Raw genomic sequence first — 20046 nt, 5'->3', positions numbered from 1 at the left:
CCCCGTTGGTGTGTTTTGTTACCGTTGCCTGTTTCAGCATCTCTGCTTCAAAGAGATGAACACTCCCCCTCTGTTCTCCTAATCCCCCCTCCGACTCACTGACCGCACCACGTACATGGCTGCAGTGGGCATTAAGGTCACTTGTGTTTTTCCAGCAGCCCCATCTAAGTAAAAGGCCGCTAACAAACCGCCTTTATAATATTAACAGCAGAGAACATACTGAGGCATCTTAAATGTGATGTCTCTGGACTGTTACTGAAATACCAAGAAATTAAAAAAATCTAATGAAATAATACAAAATATAAAAAAAAAAAAAAGAAAAAAGAAGTCCCAAAAGCTGCATCCATCTGAGGTATCTGTTGTTTGCATGGTGGAGTCCCCCCCACCCCACCCCACCCCGCATGACGTACAATTTTAATCAAATACTTTCACTCAACCTGCATCAAAACACCCAACTCTAAATATAAACTTCACTGTGGCTGCTGCTTTTTGATGGCATCACTGAAGTCTCTCCTGAATCAATCATTTTCATCAGAGTCTCCAAACTGTTTGTCCTTGGTGAGAGTGGTGTTGATGAAGAGACAGATGAAGGACATTGTGGAGTCACGTCGACACTGTACAGACGATGTGTTGAGCGGGTGAGTGGGGAGGAAAAGTGTAGATCAGGACAACTGCAGCCAGCTCAGATCATCTGACCTGTCAGGAAAAAGAGAGGAAATACTTTTAAATTTGAGTCACAGAGCTAAAAAAAACACATATCCAACAATGTTTGAATAACGCAGGTCATTTTAAATTAAATAATTGATTTTGTTGGCCACTTGGGGGCAGTGAAAACAAGCTGTGAACACAACATTGACATATTATCACCTTTTAACTTGCTAGCAAACTTATGCTTGCTTATTGCTCACCTCAGGAATGTACGTCCAATATTCACTCTCCTTTTAGTTCAGTTTTTGGTCTCTACCGACTCCTGAGGGAAATATCCGATGCTTTAACAGCTAAATGTTCCACTGTGTTCACCGGCTAATTGCTAACTTTGTGTATTTGCTGTTTGGTGCTGAGCAGGTAGCATACAGTGAGTTTTTTTTTTTTTTTTTTACAGCTTCTTCTTTGAAAACAGCTGCTGGTGCGTCGGAAAACAAGGTTATAAGAGTCGCAAGAGTGAAGGAAAAAACAATGGGCTGAAATATGGGATAAAGCTCTGTAAAACTTAGGGCAGTTTAGGACTCCGGTGATGATTCTTTGTAGGTTCATTGTTCATTTCTCTCAGGTTGAATCCTCAAAGAATTGTCTTGTATTATTGTATTTCAAGACACCATATCAGCTCCAGTACAACAAAATGACCCAGATCCTGGAGGAGGAATGTTGACTTTTGCTCTAACAAACCAGAAAATGAGGCTTCCTAGTGGCCCCTGGGTTAAATCTGATGAAGATATAATTGCAATGTCTGTGTCTGAGTATAATAAGAGGCCTTTGCTGCATCTCCCCATCTCTCTCCCTTCATTTCCTGTTAGCTCTCTACTGTCTCCTTCTATAATAAAGGTTTATTTCATTTATCTCGACGTGCATGTAATACCCTGATCACTGTGAGGGGTGCATACTTTGTTCACTGTGAATGAAACTCTACATCTCTGTGAATATACATCATAACATCATCTGCCATTCAGAATACGTTCAACCAAAATTATCTAAAGAAAGAAAGAAACATTTTACACACTGAGCCTCTTTCTTCGTGATGACTTTTCTTGCTGCAAACCTCTCAGCTACTGCAGACGCTGCTGGGTCGTAGTTCAGGCTCGCTGCTGCGATGACTTCATCATTCCTATGGTAATATAAATAAATAAATAAATAAAAACATACATGTACATATTTGGACATTTATCTATTAAGAGAGTCACATTTTTCCAATTAAAGATACTTCTCGTTAACAACAGCAGTTTGTTATTTCTTGGCTTACTTGATGTACAATGCCAGGAACTTCATGTCCTCAAACTTTCCTTTCATCACAATCTCAGTGTATCCCTCCCCGTAGCCTGCACAAAACCAACATAAATACGTGACATTAATGGTGAAGGTGGGGAAATTAGAATTCGGTCATGGTGGCATTCAGTGAATATAGTTTGTGCATACAGTGAGTTACTGAGCAGCAGGATGAACAGGTCAGAGCACGTTAAATTTGTTACTGCTGCTCTCTTTGATTAAAGGGTCTAAATTGTGAGTTAGTTACTGACTTAAATATCATAATAAATATACAACAAAAAAACTTTTGTCTCTATATCTGCACAAGTGAGGTCGTGGTTTGTGTCCGATAGTGCTGCTGCAACCTCAGTCATGTGACTATGAAAGCCTCTCAGTGTGGCTGCACTCAGCATTATGGGTTTTGTGTCAAATTGAACAATTGCAAAGATACGCACAAACATATGCATACACATGCACATGTGGGGGTTTGTGTGTGTGTGTGTGTGTGTGTGTGTGTGTGTGTGTGTGTGTGTGTGTGTGTGTGTGTGTGTGTGTGTGTGTGTGTGTATCCACCTGCATATCGGATGGTTTTACCCAGTAGGACGGTCCAATAGAAAGGAACTGAGTTGAGTTCAGTCTGTTTATTCAGCATGTTCAGAGCTGCTATCCTCCCTAAAAACATTTAAAGTTTAACAGGAAATAAAAAACTAAACAAGATATTGTACAGAGACAGATATCAAACACATCATATATTAAAAAGAATAAGAGACAATCAGGGTATCTCTCAGTATCTACAGCTGTTTTAAAGTCTATTTTTTTCTTTTTTAAAGTAACACCACCTACCATGAAAGACATTGCTATTTTCTATCTGGACTGCTACACTAATATGTTTTCTCCTTTGCTTTATTGATTATAGTGCTTTTACAGACAGCAGTCAGGGCTGTGTGACCACATTTACATTGTTACCACATTACCATGTGCTTGTGCCATCTGCCAGTGTCCGATGTTGACCAGCCGGTTATTGGCCATCGCCAGGGGGAAGGTGGCCAGGTCACCACCACAGAACACATCAGGGACACTGGTTTGCATGTACTGCAGGAGGGAGATACAGGCAGGAAACTGAGGATTAATGGTACAGAATATAGTGAGTAATGTGAAGAAACACACATTTATTAACCCTTAGTTTCTGTTCGGGCTGGTTATTAGCTGACCTTGTCGGCTACTACAAAGTTTTTTGCATCCATCTGTATCTTACTGCCCCGCAGGAACTCTGAGTTAGGGATGATGCCTGGTGGAGGAAGGAGAACAAACATGGCTGAGTAGGTTATTGAGCTAAAACATCAAAGTTTTAAGGGCTTTTTGCATGTCATTAATAAATAGAACACAATTACAAAAAAAAACTTTTTAAGCAAAGGTTTGACATTTTGGGAAAAACACTTATTCTCTTTCTGTTGGAGAGTTACAAAACAAGATCTGTACACTCTCATATCTGTCACTGTGAAATGGCTGCTCCATTCGCTTTTCATTAGGCCCTGATCCCCCACAGTGTCATTGTTTTGTCATTATCATTTTTATTTAATCAGTATTTTTGTTGGATGTTTCTATCAATTTTTCAGGTTCAGTCATTCAATACATTGGCTGTGAGATGTGACTGATGTGACTGTAGGTTTGTATATTTTCAGTTGTTTTTGTGGGTCAGAGGGATTGATCAGCAGCTCAGTGAGGGGAAGGGGAAACAGGTGTGTGTCACTAGGCCTTAGCAGCCGTGAGGGACAGAGCAGGTGGCAGCTTTCTGTGAGGCTGCAGATTTTTATATCTTTGATGTTATTGCTTCAGTTTTTTGTTGTTGTTGAATTTTTACAGCTACAGCCAGCAGCCAGTTAGCTTAGCACAAAGACTGAAGGAAAAAGGTTTTGAAGCTGTTTTTTTTTTTTTTTTTTTGATCAATTCATACTTCATAGTATCAATGTTATATTTGATGATTACACTGTTTTATCTTACACACAGGTCGCTGTAACTTCTCTTAGACCGACACCTACCAAACCCAAATTGCAACATGGATGTTGACGATGCTCGCACCACTTCACAGTCTGTGTCATGCATCGATGTGAAATGTGTCTACATTGCACTTACCGATACCGACAATCAAAACATCAGCTGGGATAACTTTTCCACTTTTAAGCACGACCTCCTTCACCTTGAGGAAGACAACGACAGTGAGACAGAAGACAGGAAGTGGTAAGAGTGCTTATATTTTTTCCACTGCAAAACAAAATGTCACTGCGTGTTTACTGATGTTCACGTCTGAATTTTGAGTGACAAAACAAATTGGCACATCGTGTGTTTTCTCGCTTTACCTTGCCATCCACACCTTTGACCTCTGTCACATTATCATTCATGTAGAATCGCACATTTTTCTCCGACAGTATCTGCAGGAACAACAGAGTTTAAACTGCAGTTAGCTGAACTTGTAGAGAAGAAATCTGAGGATACAAATCAGGACTCCCTCCCGCTCTCTCTCTCTCTCTTTTTTTTTTACCGTCATGGTGAGTCTGCCAATTTCAGGACCCAGTGTGTTTTGGTACGGCAGCTCACTGCTGCCTATCACTGTGATGCTGGAGGCTTTGTCTATCAAATAAGATGCAACTTCCATTCCTGAAAAAAACATAACATAATATTCAAATAATGCAAACAACTATAAACATATGGAGGCCCACAGATGGCAAAAAGTATAACAAAATATAACTCAACACATCATTAAATAATTCTTTTAGTTAGATTATTAAAATGGAGAATAAAAGGAAATATAAAGAGTAAATAAATTAATAATTTCATTTATTTCTCTAACAGTATTATTTATTGATGTAATCAGTTTTATTTTTATATTTTTGGCTCATCTGATAATCCTCTCTGGGTTTCGGGCCTTTACAAAACTGATGAACTGATGAAAAAACACTTTTTATACTTTATCTGCATTTGACCATCAAATAAGCCGTTACATTCTGATGCTGTCTGCTTCATTTCCGACACATTTCCATTCTGCAAACTGCCAAACACAGTACCAACAAACGAGGTTCCCACGAGGACGACCTTGCAGCCCAGACAGGCTGCGTGGATTTGCCGCGCGTCCTCTGGTGTCTCCAACATCCTCACATTGTCCAGCTTCATGCCGGGCACATCCAGACCCTTTGCTCTAAAAGACAGGCCATGACTCTCAACGATGACCACTTTCCATACACAAAGCGCAGTTCTCATATCTGCTGTTGGTCATAGTTGACTGATTAAAATATTTTGGCCAAAACTGCCACAATCAAAACATCCATAAGGTGGCAAACTATTTTTTGGAAATTTTTTAATTTACTTGTTCTGTTCACGATTTCATTAACTAGTATTTTATATTTTTACCTGATAAATTTTTTGGTGATTTGATTTTAATTGTCCTAAATTCTACGTCATTATTTGTGTGCACATTTGCCCATTTGAGGGATGAGGGGTGGCGGCATAGGACCCCCAAAAAGGCTTGGACTGGCCCTGGTTTCAAATGAAATTGCTTGCACATGCTCGCACAGTGTTCGTGTGTGTATCTGTCTGTACCTGCAGCCTGTGGAGATGAGGAGCTGGTCGTAGCTCTGGATTGAACCATCATCGAATGTGACTGTCTTCTTGTCTGTGTCCACTGACAGCGCCTGTCAACACAGCGAGAGTCCACAAAAACTGAAACACTGTCAACCTATCCACATGCAAATTCAGTTCAAAATATGACAAGGATCAAGTCTAGGTTACATCGTCACAAGTAAGACTGAAGATGTGAGTGGACAGGAGACAAACCCACCTCTTTCCTGAGCCACACCTCAATGTCAGACTGATGGAAAAACTCCATCCTCCTCAGCACAATACTGTCACTCTCCACATTCATCACCTGTAACATGAGCGCAGGGTGTGTGTGTGTTGGTTTAAGTAATGGTTACAGAATACACACATACTCGGCACTAAATTGTTTGGCGTCAATGTTATGTTGTGTACTCTGCAGCACCTTGCTGAGTCGGGTTTTGTCGTAAGGTAAAAGCTCGTCTCTGGAGACCATGATGATTCTGCCGCTGAAGTTTTCCTGCCGGAGCGTCTCGGCGCAGATCAACGACGCAGCCCCTGCGCTTACACAGAGTAAACACACCATCACACACACACACACACACTGACATGCAGCCTATAGAAGTCTATATATTACTTAGTTATCTATGTTCATCAGTAATGTTTACTACCCACTTTCACAATGAAATTATAACCATAACTGTATAATTAGTACATGTAGCCTTTTACTACATACTTGTACATATATTCCTTTGTTTTGTTGCCTATTATTCAAAAGTGAGCCTGAAAACATTTCACCTGTGACGTTTTGTAAACTTGTATATTAGGTTTATAGCTGTAAACTGTATAACTGTAAATTAATTATCCGTCAGTTAACTAATCGATTAATCAATCAACTGTTTCAACTTTTCACACACATACATACAACACACCTACAGATACAAAGACATACAGAGTGGTCCACACTCACCTCCTCCCAGCAGCAGAATAGTGTGAGTGACTCCTGGCACTGCAGCTCCCATACCCTTTATTCTCTTTTCCTGCCTGAGAGTCTGAATCACACGTAAAACACGCCATCAAACAAACTCGTCAACAGGAAGAATTAGAAATTATTTACAAATAAAAAATGGTCAAAGGTATAAAGGATATGTTGTTAGTCACCTACAACAGGTCAGATATAGCAAAATCGACTCTATGTTATTGGTTTTAAACACAGCTGTGGTGCACACAGAAGTTTTGACTTGTTTTGGCTGATTAGACTTTCTGAGGACTATGTGTGCACAGACGGAGCTTGATTGACGGATACCGAAGGAGGAAGTCGGGTGACAAGGTATAAAGTCCACGTTATAGACGGAGGTTGGGGTAGATAGTAGATAGGTAGTCGACCGACCACAGGGGCTGGTTGTAAAGCTGATAATCAACGTTGTTACTTTTGTCCATCACCTGTCCATAACCTTAACAGCGTACGTATTATCGTAACCATGATGTCAAAGGTCATCATGGCTACAGGAGGCTGGTGCGCTCCTGTTGGGTTGTGCTAACCATGTCAACCATCATTTCATCAGTAGTGTTGTGTGTTGTATTGTTATTGTCAGTTATTGTCTGTGGTTAGTGGTGTTGATTTGTGTTGTCATTGTGTACATTAATACATGGACCCCAGGAAGAAAAGCTGCTGCCATACAATAGCTAATGGCTGTCCAAACAATCAAACCGTGTGGCCTTATTTCCACACTGAGCAGAGTAAATGTACAATGATCTGAGGAGACTGGAAGCACCATGAGAAGAAGTAACATCCACTGAAAACGAAACGTTAACCCACTTACCTTTTTGTTTACAGACACGTAGACTTTGCTGTTTTGAATTTTGACCTTCAAAAGACATAAAAACAAATTAAAATGAAAGAAAATTTCCCCATAAGCTACATGGCTGTCTGTCCGTCCGGTTTGTACCTTGTGGCAGGGTAAACAGTCGATGCCGGGGTACTCCTCCAGATCTCCTGTGAGGACATTGAAACAGGAACCATGCCACGGGCAGCGCACTCTGTTGCCTGAAATAAACCCTGAACACACACACACACACACACACACACACACACACACACACACACACACATCATTTACATACTGCCATGGATGGATACTGAACGGGCCTGCTAGGTACAGGCCCAGGGGCAAAAAGGGGTTTCAGGGCCCCTAGGCTGGAGCTTGTTTGAAGCGTCTGCTAACATTTCTTGTTGGAGAGTCAATCAAATGACTGCAAAGAAACACAAAAGAACAACAAAGAGACACAAAACACACACAAAGACATGCAAAATGAAAACAAAGAGACACAAAAACGACCATATAGACGGACAAAATGACCAAAGGGGCGCAAACGTGACAAAAAAAATCTGTCATCTGTTTCATTCTGGGTGTCTTGCTCCTATATAAGGGGGGCGCAGGGGGGGCCTTTGACATATTTGCGCCCAGGGGCCCATTATCTCATAATCCGTCCATGTTCAGTGTTACTGTTAAGAAACACAGCAATAATTTAAGATAAACTGTTAGACTGCAGAACATGTTGAAAAATGCTATATTTCTATGGAAGTCAAACTATTCTCATGTTTCATTTAATGTTTTATCAGCCTAAATGAAGTTGAAAATATCCCATCCTCCAAACTGAGTCTCATAAAGTTACTCTGTTCGCACAAATGTTGACTTCACACCTCCTGTGTTTTTACCTTTGCTGAGTGGTGCGCCGTAGTGTGTACACTGGTTACCAAGGGCACTGTATATGCCGTCGGTGCGTGTCAACAACACACTGTGATGTCCCACTTCAACCTCCATCATCCTAAGATAACACAAACACACACACACACACACACACAAACACACACACACACACACACACACACACACACACACACACACACACACACACACACACACACACACACATAGATAATGCAATAACTTTTACACCAGAATGAGATTATACTATAGACACTATAATGTAGTTGGTAGTAGCTACTGTTAGCATACAGTATTTGTCAGGTTTTATCTTCTCTATGTAGAAATATTTTGTGTTATTTTGTGTTACATCATGTATTACTCATGTATCCCAAATAGGGGGACTGAAAGTAAAGTGTTGCCTGTTATTCAAAAGGTGAGCTTGAAAATAGAGATTTTGTACCTGCGATCTTTGTTTAGTAAACCTGTACGTTTGGTTAAACTCTGTGTTGAAAGTTTGTATATTCAGACCTGTGTTTAGCCATGCTAGCATGACGTCTCTAGGGATGGAAACATCAGTCTGTCAGTCTGTCAGTCAGTCCCACTTTGAACTATCTCAATAACTATTAAATGGATTGCCATGAAATCTTTGTTTTTGTTTGTTAGTTTGTCAAAGAAAGACAGGTGTGGCTACATATGTGTGTGGCTATCATCTTTTATTGATTAATGGTTTATGACTTTATCACTTTTGATTTTATCACTTTGTCACTGTTTTAGGTTGCCAGGTTGTGAACATCCCCCCTCCCCTCCTTACTGTCCATCCTGCAGGTCTGACTCCAGACACACCACGGCTGTCAGCTCCTCTGATGTGTCCTCTGGATCAGAGTCTGAAAACTCCTGTTGGGCTGAACACACAAACACACAAACACACAAACACACGCATTTCAAATGAATTTAAGAATTTTATTTATTTATCAGTGAAATCGAAGTCCTCCATATGCATTATTACTTTAATTTCAATTAAATTTCAATATCTGCCCTCTGCTCTGTCATTCAAACAACAAGAATTCAAAGTTTACTCACATGGTTTTGCACCAGACATGCCTCTGGTTTAGTAGTAACACCACACAGATCCACACAACGCCTCCGGAAACATGAAAAGTTAGTCAGAAGAAGTTTTCCCTCAAACAGCCGTCCGTGCTCACAGATTGTTTCCTGCTCCTCAGCTGAATGACGGGATAGGAGACCGTTTCCACGGCAACCGGTCCATCCCCAACCCTCATCCCTTGTTCCTGACAGGCTGTGAAAACTGGACAATTTGGCTTTGATAAGACAAGCAAAATCAACCAAAAAGTGTTTTTTTGGACTCCAGTGAATGAAGAGTTTCAGTGATGCCCCTGGTCATGTTCAGCCCCGTTATTGTCCCACAGAAAAGCGACCACGGTCTTTTGTGTTTCACAACGGCAGCACAGAGAAAAGGCTGACGAGGCAGCAGCCGCCGACACTGAAAGGACACAACTCAACTTACACAACCGGAGGTGAGGGACGTACCATCACACACGCATCGTTTCAGGAGTTTCAAGATTCATCACCGAAAAGCTCAAAGATTTTAAAATACTAGAAAATCACTGAATGACAAAAACTGAAGAATATTACTGAGCAGTGGTGGAAAGAAACCAAGTACATTCCCTGAGGTATATAGTGTTATACTGTTGGGGTACTTTTAGTTTACTACTTAAGTATTTCTATCTCTGCTACTTTACTCTTCTACTCATGTTATAAAACACAATATAAAACTCTAGCAGAGACTATTGGTTTCTACATGGTTTCCTTTCATAAACTGTTCAAGACCCAGAGAGGTAGAATTACCCAACATTTCACCATTTGCTTCTATTTTCTCCTAATTTTCTTCTTTCATGTTCTGATATTGCTTGTGCATGGTCCTCAGAGGATGAACCCCAGTGACTTTGTTGATCACCTGACTTTTTGCACTGGTGCGGCCGTGAGGTTCACATTCATGGTTTTGAGTGAAATGTCTCAACAACTACTTGATGGATAGCTGTGGTATTTGGCGCAGACATTCATGATCCCCGCAGGATGATCTGTAATCACTGAGGTGACTCTTAAAGTTTTAATCTAGCACCATCCTCCTCATCTAATGATGATCGCATCAGTTTCAGCTGTAAACATTATACCTGTTTAGTATCAGCATGTCTGAGCTCAAAGCAACATCTGCATATGCACAGGACCAGAGAGCTGCAAACATGGTTAAAGACTCTTAGTCCTATTTATTTTTATCTTTTTCCCTTTTCATTTCCTTTCTTTTTTGGAAATGTTTAGGTTTTGTCACTGTAACTGCTGTCCCTCTGTAGCTGATCTATTTTCCCCTGACTATGAATACATAGTTACCTTGGGTTGTATTGAATGGACGACTGTTGCTTGTCGTTTTGAGATATGTAAATGTGATGCTTATTAAGTGGCAAAGCAACAATAAATGAATAAAAAATGCTATGGGAGCAAGAAAACAGTGTGTGGATTGGACTATTTTTTGCCAGGGAGGGAATCATACTATGATGTCGAGCCATCGTACGACCAGGACCCTTCACCTGTTATCACTGATCAGTTTATCACTCCACGTGAGGGGGAATGTGTGTAAGAGGGCAGGGATTACTTACAAATATACTGCATGTTAAAGACACTTAAGCAATATGTTTTCCTTTCTCTCCCTCCTCAAAGTGAATTTCAGTTGACACCCACCCACCTAAGATGTGCACGGAAACAGAAGCGTGCTGCATTTGAAGTGAACTCAGGGCACTGGGCTCTGTGGTGAAGTCTAGTTATGGATTTGAGGTCAACACTTCTGGTCATTGGAGGATCTGCGTGCTCCTTCAAACTGCTGAACACGATTGTCAGACTTCTGCCAACACCTGTGCCAGCAAGCAAGAAAGCCTGGAGGTGGAGGAATATCAGCACTTCTTTAGCTCACAGCTCGCTGACAGGAGCATGGGCTGTGTTGTGGTGCGTAAAGACACAGCAGTCTGGGTTAGTACTGTTATTTAGTCACATTTCAGTAGCTCTTCACTGTTCCTGTGGTTTGTCTCTTGCTTTGCAGTTTCTACCTTCAACCTCAGGCGGTGGAGGACCTGATCTCCTCTCACTCTGTGCTCTCCCACAGTCTTGTAGCTGTGTCTACAGGTGAGACTCTGACACTAACACACACAAAAGATCGGCAGACAGATTACTTTATCCTGCCATTAGGCCCCAGATCAATTCTCAATCTCACCACATTGACAATGGAAACAGAAAATGGAACTCAGCCCTCTCCACCAGCATTTGCATTCATTTCTTTAAAGTCTGGATCTATGAGAGTTTTACAATTATGACTTTGATCAAGTAACAAACCAAATACTGATCATGAAAGATTATACACTGACCGTAAAAATGTAATCCACCAAAACTTGCATTCTGCAAGATTTAACAAAGGGTTTGAACAAGCTTTAACTAAACCAGTGAAAGAGAATTTCAATTCTGCGAATCACTGAGGGAAATGAGTTGTGAGTCATGAGTTCACTGTTGTGATATTATACATTTCATGATGTTTTGTGCAGCATGTAAATGTGTATATTTGATGCATGCTTTTATACAACTCTCTCCCCTAGGTTATTTTATCAACGACCTCTTGGACTTGGCCATGAATCAGTCATTCAAACAGTCCTGGGAGCTGCTCTTCCACCACTCTGTGGTAATAAACTTTACACCCTATGTGTGTGTGTGTGTGTGTGTGTACACATGTGTACAGTGGAGGAGAAATCTCAACACACTGCACCTTTAGAAAACATGCATATAGATAAAAACACATGCACTTTTACAATCCAACTTATATATATATTTTTATACATATATATATTTATTATATTTGTCATAACACTGTGAGGTGTTCTTCTTAATTGGCCCAACCCTTACACACCTATGTGTTGTGATAATGACGAGGTCAGTGAATGAAACTGCACAGTCATCCTTCAGCCTTGATGTGTATCACAGTTTAATCTCTGTATGTGACAGAGGTCATGACCTGGTTCACCTCCAGCAGGCCAACACATCGCTGCCTTGGTGTGTGTGTGTGTGTGTGTGTGTGTGTGTGTGTGTGTGTGTGTGTGTGTGTGTGTGTGTGTGTGTGTGTGTGTGTGTGTTTGTGTGTGTGTGCGACTTTAGTGTCACTACGTCATAAAATATAAGATATGTTTTGAGGGAGCTGATTGGCTGCCTTTCGTATATGTTTGCTTGTAGCTGAGCTGAGGAGCCTCTGTGCAGTTGCTGATTTAACAGGAGAGGTCATAAAACCTTTATCTTCACAGAGATCCTCTATAAGTGAGACCTTGAACACCTCTATTTCATCACAGTTCAACTTCTGCAGTGTTGGAGCCTCACTATGTTTCAGTACAACTTTCTAATGATGCATTAGACTTTATGTTGCCAGGTTGTGAATAATATGTTAGTAGTGTACCCTCTCAATGTGTCTCCATCATCCTCCAACACGTTTGTTTGATCACTTTTAATCACATTTGGATCAAAATTTACTTCTAACTGCTTATCAGTGTTGACAACTGCAGAAATCTACATTAACATGAATGAATCAGTTAGTTCATACTCTAAACCTTTAGAAAGCGCTACCACAACACACATAGTGTACAAGACATTAATTAATTATTGATGTAAGACCCTCCTCTGCAGAACTATGGGTAAGAAGAGGTGACCTTTGAAGTTGTGCATGTGTGACTTTGTTAAAGTGAGAGTTTGGATGAAGTTTTGCTGCTTGTGTGTTTTAACCTTTGATTCGTCTCTTCAAACTCTTTCCTCAGGTGATCTCCTGCTTCAGTGTTGCTGTAACGACCCGTCTCTATCTGGGCTTCGCTGTGGTGTCGCTGTTTGTTGAGATCAACTCTGTTTTCCTTCATATCAGACAGCTCCTCCTCCTGTCAGGACAGAGGAACAGGCCCGGGACTGAAGCTACAGCCCCTCGCCCCTCTGTGGCCTACGTAACGACCAGCTGGCTCAACATGGGAACGTAGGTGGTGCAGTGATTCTCTGCTGGAGCTTTCACACAGTTCACGTGATGAAATCCACTGTCAAACTGCTTCTTGGACTAGATTGTTTTCATATGTGAGCGTGTGAAAGTTCCCAGAATACAATTTCAACTAGTGTATTTTCACGAGAAAAATAATTAATGCTGCTGAACACACATCATCACATTTTATGTTACTTAAATGAATGATCTGTCATACACTGAAAGATTATGATGGAGGTCAATATTCAAATTACTGACTATTCATCTCATTTCAACCTGCCTTAATATGCTGCTGGCTCATCCACAGGATGTTCATTATAGTGATATTCAATAGTGTTTTTAAAGAAATACATCTCAAGGCTTCATTCCTGGATGATTTGGTGACACATATGGTTACCATGGTAACAGGAAAGTACAGTTTAATAATTCAACAAACACTCTCTGAGCAGCTACTTCGTCAGAAATACAACAGAGGAGCAGCTGGTGGTTCTGATCACAGCGCAACCAAACAAGCTCATGTTCGTCAATAAGCAGTAAAGTTTGTGACCGTTCTGAGGAGTTAGAGGTGTCTGTCTTCTACAATCCAAGCTGAATTATCAACAGGGCAAAGTGGGCAACCTCAGACCCCCAGAGACCCCTAATGCCCCAGGTCTACTCTATATCATTAGGGTCTACGTAGTTTGATTAATCACAAATAGGTCAGAAATTTGCACCACTGAAGTAGAACATCACCTATGACAGGTCCTCCATCCTCCACCTTGTGGCCCGGTCTTGTGGAGGGAATCTGTGTCAAAGTCTAGTTTGACTCTTTTAGTTTATCTTGAGCTTGTTTGTCGTGAAGCTGTTTTTTATCAAAATGCTTCCATTGTTTTGCTTGAATAAGTAAAGTCAAGTAATTAACACACAGAAAACCTGAGGAAAGGTATCATTATCTATCACAAGCTGCAACAAACAATTGTTTTCATTATCACCACATCTGACAAATATTTTCAGTGGCAGAGTGTTGTACGATAGGACCACCCAAGGGTGGGGCATAACAACGCGTCAAAGTGTCTGTGGGTGAAATACTTACACCCAAAATTGCTCCCAATGATCCCACCAGTACCTTGGTGGTTGTGTGTGAATGGATGAATGAGAGGCAAAGTGTAAAGCACTTTGGGTAGACGCACCATATAAATGCAGCAGTTTGTTACATACAGTAGTGCTGCTGCATCAGCAGAGTGACTTTGGGACCAATCTGACGCCTCCCTGATGGTGTTGTGTGATGGATAAGAATATAAATATCTAAGGTACCTAAAACTTTTGTGCAGTACTGTATATGGTGACCTGATGTATTGACTATTTGTTTGTCTGTTTGCTCAGGTTTTTACACTGATTATCTGTCTTGCCGTCAGGTTTCTGGTGTTTCGTGTCTGTACGCTGGGTTGGATGGCCCGCTGGCTGGCAGGTCATAGTGAACATATACCTCGCTACATCCTGATGATGGGGACGGCGGGCCTGAGTCTCATCTCTACCATGAACACTGTGCTGTTTTACAGACTGCTCAGAGCAGACTTTCTCACTAATACACACAATACTAGTAAGAGCCACTAGAGGGAGGCAGCACTGCATTTCTCCAGGTCAAAAATAACTGATTCTGTTTTCTACTTCATTATGTGGCTAAGATTAAAGACTGAGTCAATTCCTGTTAAAGTGTTACATCAGAATATACTAATCCCCATAACTCACACTTTTATTATTTTTAATGGCATTTTCTCCCTTATTTTCATATGGAAGTGGACAGCAGCAACAAGGAATAAATGGGGAGAGAAACAGAGGTGCTATCCCTGGTAGCACCCAAACCTGGCAGGTCACCTGTTTTATAATAACAGATTAGAGCAGCAAATCACTCTACATCATGATCCTCTTCCCCTGGAACAAACTAACTAGAGTGGGACCTTTGCAGCTTGTGTTGGTTTGGACTTCTTCTCTGATACGTGGCAGGTGAATCTTCTCTGTTCTGGACTCCCTCTCATAGAAGGGACAAACCTTTAGATGCTCCGATATGGACGGCACGTCTTGGAAACACCAAGTGTCCACGGGAGAGAACAAGGTGCTGAACTGCCAAACCTGAAGTCACAGAAAGACACAGACCAGAGGGAGATTAAGAGGGATTAATTTAACTTGATTTAATTGATGTTTAACTTAATTTAATTTAGATAATTAAGTTAATTTAATTTGATTTAATCAATTTAACCAATATAATTCATTCAACTTAATTTAATTTAAATGAGTAGCTTTTACTTGATTTAGTTCATTTAATTTAATTTGATTTAGTTGAGTGAGTATAATTTAATAAATTTAACGTAATATTTAATGTAATAAACTGAGCAAATTTTTTGTTGAGTTTATTTGAGTAAATTTAATTTAATTTAATTGAGTAAAAGTTAATTCAATTTAATTAAAATTATTTAAATTTAGTGAATTTAATTTGTTAAATTTAATTAATAATCTAAGTGTAATTTATTTAACTCAATTTAATTCAAATGAGTTAATGTAATGTTATTGTTGTGACACACTGGCTCTTGGCTTACCCTGTGTTTCACCCTCCACTTGGCTCCTCCGTGTGAGTAGGTCTTCCTCTCCCAGCGGAGGGTGACCATCCCTCTCTCCTGCAGCAGAGAGGAGCACACCTGCCTCATGAGCCGGGACACCAGCGCCAGCTGGGACAGGGACAGACTGTCCAGGAAAGTGGCCATGTGGCACAGCACCTCATATGGCAGCGAGCTCAGAGAGTCCTCCCCTCCTCCCGCCCGACCTCCCTTCCTTCTCTGAGTGGTGGAGGAGTCCACTGAGCTCCTGGACGGCTGGGAGGCATCACCCAGAGAGGCAGGGGTGGTGGGATGCAGGCTGAAGCAGCCCAGATCCTCACTGAAAGCAAAGTTAAAATTGTAGTTTTTAAATGTGCAGTGGATTTTTCTGCACTTCATGGGACTCACAATTGCACAAATGGACAATTTTTAAGAAAGGATAAAAAATCGATATGATACGGAGATTCCAGTGTGTTATGCTATAATAAACTCACTTCTTTTTAACTCAACCCCCAGAGTTCCCCTCTAATTTGATAAAGGTTGAAGATTATCAAACACTAAGCACAAACTTAAAGCTGCCACAATCAAACATTTTCATAATAACAATGGATGAAATGACCGTGTGTAATGTGAAAGCTTGTAGTTACAAACCCAAACTACCCTCAGGTCTTTGAACCCTTTTAGCATCTTTCAGCTCACTGTCTTTGCTTTTATGGTCTGCAACTTTAATGTTCACAATACAGTAATGATAAAGACAAACTATAAGTTTTATCTCACTTGTAGGTGACGCTGGCTTCATGCGTGGAGGGCTGAAACCTCCTCTGGCTGTAGGTGCAGCCCAGGTACGCCAGGGGGCATCTCTGCTCGAACCATCCATTCACACCCATCTGTATGTCGCTGTGAATATTTCTGCATATAATAGCATATTTTAATTCATTAGAAAATGAAATGACAAAAAAAACTATACAATCATTTAATATAAAACCAGCATTTTCATCCCTTTACTTTCACTTTCTCTGAAAGTCTCATGTCCATGTGTTATTTTCATGACTGACCTGATGAGTTTAAACACAAAACTTGACTGATATTTGACAACTCCTCAGGTTCTATATCTCACTTGAATCTATGAAGAAACTAAATATTTTGGGGCTATAATTGATTTGTTTTCCTCCAGTGAAGGCAGGAAGTTAAAAAAAAAAAAATTCCTAAGGATATTCAGATAAAAAGAACAAAAACAAACCCCACTTATAATGTTTGCCATATTCTCTGCGCTGGAAGGTGTGTCCACAGAGGAAGGTGAAGGTGGAGCTAGCCTTGTGGTGTCGGCTGGTGACGCTCTCCACCTGCAGCTGAAGGTGCAGCTCCAGAGGTTTTCCAGCAGTCAGATCAGCCAGCGACGTGTTTCTCCGGAAAGGAGCGGACAGGAAGTTGTAGGTCTGCGTGCCTTCATCTTGTAACAGACCATCTGTGCACTGACTCTCTGCAATGAGGTGACCCCTTTGCTCCTTCTCCAGGGAGCACAGCAGAGAGGCCTGGGGAGCAAATCAAACGTAAATATTCAGTATATTCATGGGTCAAATAAAAGTAGAGTCAAGGACATTTTAAACAACCATGATGGCACTGAACTCAACCAATCAAGTGGTTTAATGCTTTTGAATGTTTTTCTCTTAAAACAAATGCAAATGTTCCTATTTTAAATATGGCTGCTGGTAAATCTGATTGTTTCCTCATGTAATAGATTGATCATGTTGAAGAACCGCTTGTCTACATTTGTTTGCTTAATCCTCTTTGCAAAGTCCTTCTGGTGCAAGTTAAAGACCCTCAGGAAAATACAAGCCTAAAACAATCTAGCAGCAATCTGTTTTTTATAATAAAGGTGAATCTAATGATTATGTGTAACGTGAACAGGGTTGCTGGTTGTTATGAGTCCAGAGAGAATCACCACCCAACACACTCAGCTCTACTGAGCATTATTAACGTTCTTCAACTCAGTGTTTTGGTTTAATGTCCTGTAACTTTACTGTTTTGGTTTACTATCACCACTCTCATAAGCTGTGCCCCAATTCAGGAGCCACATCTTTCAGAGGTTACGTTTGAAGACAGACTGCACCACTATATAAGGTGATAATAACGTGTTTGTTCTGCTGCCAAGAATCATGTTTTTACCAAAAGAAGCGCGATGGGATGAAAAGATTATAAGGACGATTTATCTCTCTCTCTCTCACCTGAATTTCCTCCCACACTGGCATCTCCACTAGTGCCACCCCCAGGTCGCTGGTATCCACAGCTTGACTCTCTCTCCTGTAGAAACCAGGGTTACGGATGCGGCCCTGCCTGGCAGAGAAGCTGGTTGGGATTTTAAACGTACGCACAGTGATAATCTTCATTGGTTCCACAGATCCATACACAAATTTCTTCTTCCTCAGTTTGCCGGTGCCACAGGAGGAGGAGGAGGAGGAGAGAGCCATACATGCGCTGCTCGCCTGTTTGCAGTTGTTTGATGCTGCTGCACCGACGCAGGTGTCCGCTGGGTCTTCCTCTGTCAGAGTGCCCAAGCCTTTACCTGTCCCATTAGCCAAGTCCTGGCCTCTGCCTGCCACAGCTGCCCCTCCAGCTTCCCTGCAGCCTCCCATCTCCATACTGAACATGCGCTCCCAGGCGTTGTAGTTGTCTAACAGATCAGTATTCACTAGTGATGCCCTGGCAATAGCCTCTCTTTCCTCCTGAGTTATCTCCTGCTCATATTCAATCTCAACCTCATCTTCATCCTCATCTTCTTTTTCATCAGGCACATGGATGTTAAACTTGTTAAAAGACTCCCAGGTCTGAGCACCGGCTTCCTTTGTTGCCGCCTCTTTCTCCAAGGAAGCCTTTTTCTTCTTCTTCTTCTCCCTCCTCCTCTCCTCTTCCCTCCTCTCTTCTTCTTTCTCCTCCTCCTCCACACTCTGGATGAGCTCAGGGAACAGTTTTTTCATCTTAATGGAGTGAAACAGGCGGTCCTGGTCTTTCAGGGCCATAGCAAGGTCCAGACATCCTCCCTTCTCTCTTTCTCTGAGCAGGTTTTCATGCAGCTCGGTGTTTGGATAAGAATGGGCATCGTTGGCCGGCCAGCGGTTCCACTCCATGGAGCAACACACCACGCTGGCCGGACACACCTGGAGGTGGGCAGCCTGCGAGGAGCGGGGAAGGTGAACCGGGCAGCCGTACCCAGCGTTGAGGCAAGGCACCCTCACGTTAGGGCAGAGCAGCAGGTGATCCTCCTCTTTGCACAGGTGGAAGAGAGCTCCACAGTGCAGGCGGCAGGGGATGACTGCACAGCACACAGAGACCTCCACCCGAGCCCTGCAGCGCCGACTGTAGCAGGAATCACAGTGGACATGCTGCCGCACCTTGGAGGCTCGAGAACGATGACTCTGATTGGATTTACAAAGGCAAAATGGAAAATGAAGGAACAGATTTTTTTACTGTATAGTAACATAACAAATATTACTTTTGCTTTTCACATTTCGCATGGTCAGTCATATTTATTAGCAGCACTCTTGACCCCATTGACCCACAGGTCACTTATTACTGTGCTGTGCAGCCAGACATTGTTCAAGGCTGAATTTGTGGAGTTAGTTTATAAAATGGTGCAAAACATATCTAAGATATCAACAATTCAGCCATAGAAAACATAGAGTTCTGGGTTTGAATACTTCACTTCAACATGGAATGAGATGATTAACCTTAAGAGCTACTTAAGGGGAAATAAAAAGGGCAAACTAGTTGAGGTTACACTTAATAAAAATAAAACCATACCATCCTTCAGATCCTCTTGCACCAGTTTTGTTCTTTAATCTGTAGCTGTCTGTCCTGCAAAGACAGACAGGGAACAATGAATCTCGAAGTCTCATAATACAATCAGCTTGAAAACAAAGTGCATGTAACTGCACAGTGGCAGGATTCCAGGAAAGTTCTGCAGCATTAGAGTCAATGGGAACAACAGGCTTTGGCCTACCACTGTAAGAGCTGGGAAGGAGAAAAGCATGTTCCGTCTACCGACTCCGTCTTGTGCTTTAAAGACCAAGTGTCTGTCCTTGCTATGTGTGTGTGCATGTTATAAATAGAGCTGAGTACTGACCCAGAATGTTACACAGGTGGTCAGAAACAAGGTTTG

General features: G+C 41.5%; 3 protein-coding genes across 3 annotated transcripts; 1 reads left to right on the top strand and 2 right to left on the bottom strand.

Moving 5' to 3' along the window:
• Positions 1 to 662: 662 nt before the first annotated feature.
• LOC111217037 (apoptosis-inducing factor 3-like) lies at positions 663 to 9357 on the bottom strand. The gene is made up of 19 exons (XM_022738719.1): positions 9339 to 9357; positions 9070 to 9160; positions 8267 to 8376; positions 7497 to 7606; positions 7371 to 7415; positions 6518 to 6599; positions 5993 to 6105; positions 5792 to 5878; positions 5554 to 5645; positions 5022 to 5152; positions 4499 to 4614; positions 4317 to 4388; positions 4093 to 4156; positions 3171 to 3247; positions 2934 to 3051; positions 2533 to 2631; positions 1958 to 2033; positions 1718 to 1822; positions 663 to 696 (listed from the first exon to the last, which is right to left on the bottom strand). Exons 1-19 carry the CDS (start codon positions 9355 to 9357, stop codon positions 663 to 665), a joined length of 1641 nt encoding a protein of 546 aa, XP_022594440.1.
• Positions 9358 to 11094: 1737 nt separating this feature from the next.
• On the top strand, positions 11095 to 13324 carry LOC111217036 (TLC domain-containing protein 2-like). Its single transcript, XM_022738718.1, has 4 exons — positions 11095 to 11273; positions 11368 to 11450; positions 11915 to 11997; positions 13115 to 13324. Exons 1-4 carry the CDS (start codon positions 11095 to 11097, stop codon positions 13322 to 13324), a joined length of 555 nt encoding a protein of 184 aa, XP_022594439.1.
• Positions 13325 to 15210: 1886 nt separating this feature from the next.
• LOC111217035 (F-box only protein 40-like) lies at positions 15211 to 19917 on the bottom strand. The gene is made up of 7 exons (XM_022738717.1): positions 19888 to 19917; positions 18722 to 19303; positions 18116 to 18622; positions 17136 to 17422; positions 16668 to 16799; positions 15894 to 16230; positions 15211 to 15429 (listed from the first exon to the last, which is right to left on the bottom strand). The coding sequence occupies exons 1-7, from the start codon at positions 19915 to 19917 to the stop codon at positions 15211 to 15213; spliced, it is 2094 nt and encodes a 697-aa protein (XP_022594438.1).
• Between the last annotated feature and the right edge of the window lie 129 nt (positions 19918 to 20046).

This window comes from Seriola dumerili, unplaced genomic scaffold (assembly GCF_002260705.1).
Source record: "Seriola dumerili isolate Sdu_G_001 unplaced genomic scaffold, Sdu_1.0 BDQW01000040.1, whole genome shotgun sequence".
Lineage (NCBI taxonomy): Eukaryota > Metazoa > Chordata > Actinopteri > Carangiformes > Carangidae > Seriola > Seriola dumerili.
Note: the sequence above shows the minus strand (reverse complement) of the source record. Positions and strands in the feature narration are given on the sequence as shown.

Coding starts and splice junctions, on each gene's coding strand:
- LOC111217037 (XM_022738719.1), bottom strand. Junction 6,106..6,517: donor TATTCTGCTGCTGGGAGGAG/GTGAGTGTGGAC, acceptor GTGTAAGCGCAG/GGGCTGCGTCGTTGATCTGC. Junction 5,879..5,992: donor ACAAAACCCGACTCAGCAAG/GTGCTGCAGAGT, acceptor CTCATGTTACAG/GTGATGAATGTGGAGAGTGA.
- LOC111217035 (XM_022738717.1), bottom strand. CDS start 19,917: ATGCTTTTCTCCTTCCCAGCTCTTACAGTG. Junction 18,623..18,721: donor CGGCAACAAAGGAAGCCGGT/GCTCAGACCTGG, acceptor TATGAGCAGGAG/ATAACTCAGGAGGAAAGAGA. Junction 16,800..17,135: donor GAATATGGCAAACATTATAA/GTGGGGTTTGTT, acceptor TATTATATGCAG/AAATATTCACAGCGACATAC.
- LOC111217036 (XM_022738718.1), top strand. CDS start 11,095: ATGGATTTGAGGTCAACACTTCTGGTCATTGGAGGATCTGCGTGCTCC. Junction 11,274..11,367: donor GGAGCATGGGCTGTGTTGTG/GTGCGTAAAGAC, acceptor CTTGCTTTGCAG/TTTCTACCTTCAACCTCAGG. Junction 11,451..11,914: donor TCTTGTAGCTGTGTCTACAG/GTGAGACTCTGA, acceptor TCTCTCCCCTAG/GTTATTTTATCAACGACCTC.